Consider the following 6,869-nt stretch of genomic DNA (forward strand, 5'->3'; position numbering starts at 1 on the left):
TGAGTGGGTGTGCTCAAGCATGTACATTAAAAGGTTGCAGTGAGCTGAGATCCGGCCACTGCACTCCAGCCTGGGCGACAGAGCGAGACTCCATCTCAAAAAAAAAAAAAAAAGAGAAAGTGCTGCATGCAGTGTCTGGAGGGCAACAGCAGGGGGCAGTCGGTCTCCCATCCCTCCTGTCCTGGGCACCAAGTGTAAGCTGCCATCGTCACCTCTCCACCAGCCCTAAACATGGGTGCCCCTCTCCCACAGAACCTGTCTCCAGAGAAGATTTTCCACGTCATCGTGGCCCCTTGTTATGACAAGAAGCTAGAGGCTCTTCAGGAAGGCTTTCCCCCCGCTTTGCATGGCTCCCGGGGCGCTGACTGTGTGTTAACATCAGGTGAGAGGTGGGCGGGGGCGCACCTGGGCGCTGGGGGATTCTCCGACTGGCCAGTACACACTGGAGCCAGGCAGATCTGTGTCCCAGAGCCATCTCAGCGCCTGCCACTGTGGTCACTTGTCTGAAGTTACTGACAGCTGGGAGGCCAAGACAGGTGGATCACCTGAGGTTGGGAGTTCGAGACCAGCCTGACCAACATGGGGAAACCCTGTCTCTACTAAAAATACAAAAAATTAGCCGGGCATGGTGGCACATGCCTGTAATCCCAGCTCCTCAGGAGGCTGAGGCAGGAGAATTGCTTGAACCCGGGAGGCAGAGGTTGCGGTAAGTTGAGATCACGCCGTTACACTCTAGCCTGGGCAACGAGAGTAAAACTTCGTCTCAAAAATAAAAGATAAAACAGGTCTCTGGGAGAACCACTCGAGCAATATGGTGGCCCTGACTTTACATTACAGTCCGTGCAGGGTACTTACCTCTTGGTAGGAAAGTTGTCTATAGCCATAGTGGGTCTCCTTCTCACAAACCAAGTCTGCACTTAAAACACAAGTGAAGTTTTTTTCATTCAGAGTAAAATGAAAAAGGCACGTTTGCTTCAGTGACATTGCCTTTACCACTGTATTGGCCACTCCTTTCAGATGTTAAGAGCCTATAGTGAGTTCTGTGTGTGTTGTGGATGGAAGTCATTCCCTGGAATTATGTAGAACCCATTCAGAAGAATGTTGACGTCAGTTGGTGGGGGAAGCTTAAGACTGTTAAAATTCTGGTGGAACTGTTTTAATTGGTCTCGGAAAACAGGTCCCGGCAGGTATTTAGATTAGTGGTACGTGAGGCAGAGAGGTCAGCTCTCAGGGACAGTCTTTAAGGATGCCAATGTCCCTCACAGTCCCCTGACTTGAAATTCTAGCACGCAGATGCCTCTGGAAAGGTCCCCACCCCACAGGCACAGGCTCCCTGTGGGGTGATGTGGCAGAGGTGTTGAAGGATGAGGGACAGAAGGGCCCTCAGCACTGCCATCCTTCACTCTCAGAGGAAGGGCCCAGGGGCCATCTGCTTGTGTTGACAAAATAAAAACATGCGCAGCAGGCTATCAGAAGAACCATGTCCAGCCATCTTTTTTCTGAGTGCAGATTTATAGGAAATTATGCTATTTTCTTACCTGTGTTTCCAGCCGTCTCACAGCATCTGATGTGATGCCACAGTCAGGTTTTAGAGGCTCAGTTTTTCTATTAAGGGTTTTTTCAGGCATCTTCATGTAAAAGGAAATACAGAAAGAGGTTCTCACTTTCAGTTGATCTCATTGCAGAATAACCATATGTCATGTAAATGTAGCTGGGTGCAGTGGCTCAGGCCTCTAGTTCTAGCCACTCAGGAGGCTATGGCCGGAGGATCACTTGAGCCCAGGAGTTTGAGACCTCGCTGGGCAACACAGTGAGACATTGTCTCTTTTTTTTTTTTTTTGAGACGGAGTCTCACTCTGTTGCCCAGGCTCTGCAGTGACTCCATCGCAGTTCACTACAACCTCCGCCTCCCAGGATCAAGCGATTCTCCTCCCTCAGTCTCCCAAGTAGCTGGGATTACAGGCGCACACCACCACGCCAGGCTAACTTTTGTATTTTTAGTAGAGAGGCAGTTTCGCCATGTTGGCCAGACTGGAGACCTTGTTTCTAAAAAAAAAAAAAGAAAAAATGGGCTGGGCACAGTGGCTCACACTTGTAATCTCAGCACTTCAGGAGGCTGAGGCAGGCTGGTCACCTGAGGTCAGGAGGTCGAGACCTGTCTGGCCAGGTGTGGTGGTGCGCACCTATAATCCCAGCTACTCGGGAGGCTGAGGCAAGAGAATCGCTTGAACCCTTGAACCCAGGAGGCAGAGGTTACAGTGAGCCAAGATCGCACCACTGTACTCCAGCCTGGGCGGCGGAGGTGAGACTCCATCTCAAAAAAAAAAAAATGCACCCAGTATATATTTCATCATTCTATTTCTGTGAGCTTGTTGTAACAAAGTTTTCTGTTTCATGCAAAGTGGACCAAAAAAGTTTACAGATTTTCCGCATGGGAAAATCATGGAGAGATTGTTTACATAAATGCCGCAGTTTGAGGGCAGAAAGAGGAATGGAAAGAGGAATTCGAATTGAATTCTGCTTACATTTTATTAGTGTTTGATTTTATTGGCCTCACTTTGCCCTTTAGATGGACTCCACTCCTGCTGTCTGTGATGGAGATTTCATAGGAGGGAGGTCATCCAGGGTCACTAATGTCAAATTTCCTGCAGGGGAAGAAAAGTTCCTGTGGCCACCCGTGTCTTTTCAGTGTCTCTTACTTCATTTGTCTGTAGGTGAAATTGCTCAAATAATGGAGCAAGGTGACCTCTCAGTGAAGGATGCTGCCGTCGACACTCTGTAAGTGGCTTATATGGGAAGAGTCCTCTGGGCGGCAGGACCTCCCGTCAGCCCTGCCAGCCACCTGACAGGCCCAGGGCTGCCCTGCTTTATGACGAGGCCATGTGAAGCACTGAGATGCAGTCCCCCGGGCCCCCGCCACAACCCTCAGCCACCCTTCTAGCTGTTGAGTGGGATACCATTCACCAGGGCTGCCAGGGAGTTGGGAGGCTTGGCGGGCTTCCATGGTGCGATTGCCACCCCAAACCCTCGAGGAAGGACGAGAAGCACAAACAGCTTTGTGCTCGCTGGGGCAGGGCCGTTCATGTGTGCGCCAGCCCCCTTCTTCCTGAGTGCCGTCTGTGCCTCACGTTCCACTGTGGGGCAGTGGGGCAGCTCCCTCAGGCCCCCTTGCACCAAGAGTGACAGGCTGGGTTCTGCTGGGGGCGGTGACCTTGATACCCAGCAAGGCCTGGGGCTCCTGCTGCACCCCAGGCACTGGGCAGAGAGCACCACAAAGGCAGCGGCGTGTGTCCTCGCCAACACTCCGCATCCCAGGTGCTGCCTTCATGTCCTTTTGGGGGAAGGTGAGATAGAAGTTAAGCATCTGTGGGGCCATATGTGGTGGCTCACACCTATAATCCCAGTACTTTGGGAGACTGAGGTAGGAGGATGGCTTGAGTCCAAGAGGCTGGGGTTGTAGTGAGCTATGATTGTGCCACTGCACTCCAGCCTGGGAGACAGAAAAAGACCCTGTCTCAAAGAAAAGAAAAAGACCATAAGCATCTGGAGCACCTGCAAGAGCCTGTGCATGGGCTCGGCGTGACTGAGAGTCCTCCGCCTGGCCCGAGCATCAGGCACGCCCTCCCGAGACCCCTCAAGATGCTAGAAATGGGACTTTCTCCAAAGTTTAAACATTTGTAGAGGATTTAGCTTCTTTGGTGGTGACCTTGGATTGTGATGCTCTCTGGAAGTCTGGTTTCACGCTTGCTGTCACTGTACATCAGCATTCATGATGGACTTGTTTTTTCTCTGCCTGGTGAGGTTTGGAGACTTGAAGGAGGACAAGGTGACGCGCCATGATGGAGCCAGCTCGGACGGGCACCTGGCACACATCTTCAGACATGCGGCCAAGGAGCTGTTCAACGAGGATGTAGAGGAGGTCACTTACCGAGCCCTGAGGTGTGGGGCAGGGTCCACAGCCTGTCTGTGCCTGTGGTCAGCACGTGTGCACGTGTGGATCTGTGCATGTGGCGGTTCTGTGTATGGAGTTTACACCAGTCACAATCGAAAGGGCTTTTTTGTGTTTATTTAGAACTTTTATTTTGCTGACATTCCAAACTCACATTAGAAAGTGTTCTTGGGTGGCTCACGCCTGTAATCCCAGCACTTTGGGAGGCCGAGGCGGGTGGATCACAAGGTCAGGAGATTGAGACCATCCTGGCTAACACAGTGAAACCCCGTCTCTACTAAAAATCCAAAAAATTAGCCAGGTGTGGTGGCAGGCGCCTGTAGTCTCAGCTACTCGGGAGGCTGAGGCAGGAGAATGGTGTGAACCCGGGAGGTGGAGGTTGCAGTGAGCCGAGATCGTGCCACTGCACTTCAGCACGGGCGACAGAGCAAGACTCCTGTCTCAAGAAAAAACAAGTGTTCTTAAGTCACAGATAAAGGACTTGATGGATCAAAATTCTCTGTGTTCATTTTGTAGAAACAAAGACTTCCAAGAGGTCACCCTTGAGAAGAATGGGGAGGTGGTGTTACGCTTTGCTGCAGCCTATGGCTTTCGAAACATCCAGAACATGATCCTGAAGCTTAAGAAAGGAAAGTTCCCGTACCACTTTGTGGAGGTCCTCGCCTGTGCTGGAGGTGAGGCACCAAGAGCAGCACCTGGCTCTGTCCCCCGTGGGTGCTCCGGGCCACACTGGTCCTACAGCCGCCAGAGAGACGGTGTTCTTGGCCACCCAGAGCCTCTCTCAGCCCCGAGAGCTTTGTAGGGTGTGGATGTTCCCATGGGGCTTGTGCTGGGACATTCTAGGCTCCATTGGTTTTGCTCTTTCCCTCACCCCACATAGCGTGTGGGCATTCTCTTGGGGACGTGCCCTCAGGAGGCCCCACATGGCACCAGGTGAGAGTCAGCCCGTGGCAGCTGGCTTAGAGAACAAATCACAAGAGTCGAGGCCCTCTGCCTGGGAGAAACACCCCTGCCTCCTGCCAGGCGCCAAGGATGAGCCAGCTCTGTCCTGAGTGATGGGAGAGAGCAGTGAGAAGTGGAAGCGGGAAGGGGTGTGACCCAGCCTGGGCCTGAGGGGCTCCCTTGCTGCTTGGAGGGAGGGTGGGCCACTGTGGGCTGCGATCATCCAGGCACGTGAGGAAGGGTCCCCACCTGGGGCAGGAGGAGTGAGAGGACAAGAGGAGGCCAGGACAGGGTGGGGGTCTCCGGGAAGGATGTGCTGAGGGTGAGTGTCAGAGACAAAGGGGACCCCCTGCCCCTGACCCCTGGTGGTCCATCTGCGCCCCTGGTGGGGAAATGAGGACCTTTGTGCCATTGTTGGGGGGGACACCACGAGGGACTTGAGTGGAAACGCTGGGTGCAGGTCAGTGGGAGGAGTGGCTCCACTGATGTTAGATGAATGGGACAAGGTGTGAAGCCACAGGACGAGAGGGGCCCCTGGGCAGGGCACAGACAAGGGTGCAGTTGGAGGCCCTGCCATAGTGTCCTTCAACACAGAGGAGGGGAGGTCCCAGCCAGCACTGACAGGAGGGTGAGGGCAGAGAGGCGAGCATGTGGCCTTGGAGGCCTCACTGAGCATTCCGGAGGCATGGAAGGGTCAGTCCCACAGCTGGGCTGAGGAGCAGCCAGGAGATGGGCCATGAAGCAGGGCCTCTGGGAGGGCCTCTGCATGCAGGCGGGTGGAGCTGGGGCCTGAGGAAGGAGAAGGTGCAAGCCAGCCCCCTGGGAAAGTGGAGGTTGGAGACCAACTGGGGTACCACCCTGCAACCCATGGGGAGTGAAGTTTAACCGGGGAAATTTGCTCCAGATTGTTTTAAATGAATATACTACTAAGAGTGACATCATCTAATATGCTGGAGAGTAAGTAGCATCAATAAATAGGAGACACATTTTTACTCAGGCCAGTGTTGGGTGTGTGGGCTCATGGCTGGGCTCACAGCTCAGCTGCCTCTGGTGCAGCCTCCAGGCAGGGCCCAGCACACTAACACGTGTGGTGCAGGCAGGAGTGGTTTTACTGCTTGTTCACAATCCCTGTGCTATCTTGGTTTTGCCAAATTCCAAGAGAAGTTGGAAATCGGGATTTGCATACAAAGCCATTCAGTTCTAAAAGGCAACTTAGGTTTTAGGTAGAACCATTGTATGGGTGATATAAATGGGTAAGAATGAGAGGTACATGGGTCCGGGTGCGGTGGCTCACGCCTGTAATTCCAGCACTTTGGGAGGCCAAGGCAGGCAGATTACCTGAAGTCAGGAGTTCGAGACCAGCCTGGCCAACATGGTGAAACCCTGCCTCTACTAAAAATTACAAAATTAGCCAGGCATGGTGGCACATACCTGTAATCCCAGGTACTTGGGAGGCTGAGGCGGGAGAATTGCTTGAGCCCAGGAGATGGAGGTTGCAGTGAGCCAAGATTAAGCCACTGCACTCCAGCCTGGCCGACGGAGAGAGACTGTCTCAAAAAAAAAAAAAAATGAGAGGCACACAGGACTATGAGTCTGGGATTAGCATCCCTGAGGGCCTTGGGGAAGACCCTGGCCTGTGCAGCCAGCCCTAGCCTTACACCACTCAACATTCCACGTCCCCTTCATTCCTCTCCCGCTTGCAAACTGTCTTCCCTATGAGGCAAAAGCTTCCTTAAGACTATCCCGGCTGGGTGCGGTGGCTCGTGCCAGTAGTCTCAGCTTGAAGCAGAAGGATTGCCGCTTGACTCCAGAAGTTCAAGATCAGCCTGGGCAACACAGCGAGACCCACCCCGCATCCCCCAGTCTCTACAAAAAATTTAAAAATTAGCCAGGCAAGGTGGTGTGTGTCTGTAGTCCTAGCTGCTCAGGAAGCTAACGCGGAAAGATCGCCTGAGCCCAGGATAAACTCACCTGTGTT

The 6,869-nt window shown here is 53.1% G+C and overlaps 1 protein-coding gene across 2 annotated transcripts in view; it reads left to right on the plus strand.

The window, feature by feature from the left end:
- NARF (nuclear prelamin A recognition factor) overlaps positions 1-6,869 on the plus strand; it is a 42,980-nt gene that overhangs the window by 26,191 nt on the left and 9,920 nt on the right. For both annotated transcript variants that reach the window (XM_011999747.1, XM_011999809.1), the window contains 4 exons: positions 253-382; positions 2,715-2,778; positions 3,802-3,939; positions 4,466-4,623. In XM_011999747.1, coding sequence (XP_011855137.1) covers positions 253-382; positions 2,715-2,778; positions 3,802-3,939; positions 4,466-4,623 — 490 coding nt within the window. The remainder of the gene's footprint in view (positions 1-252; positions 383-2,714; positions 2,779-3,801; positions 3,940-4,465; positions 4,624-6,869) is intronic.

Source organism: Mandrillus leucophaeus, unplaced genomic scaffold (assembly GCF_000951045.1).
Source record: "Mandrillus leucophaeus isolate KB7577 unplaced genomic scaffold, Mleu.le_1.0 Scaffold1, whole genome shotgun sequence".
NCBI lineage: Eukaryota > Metazoa > Chordata > Mammalia > Primates > Cercopithecidae > Mandrillus > Mandrillus leucophaeus.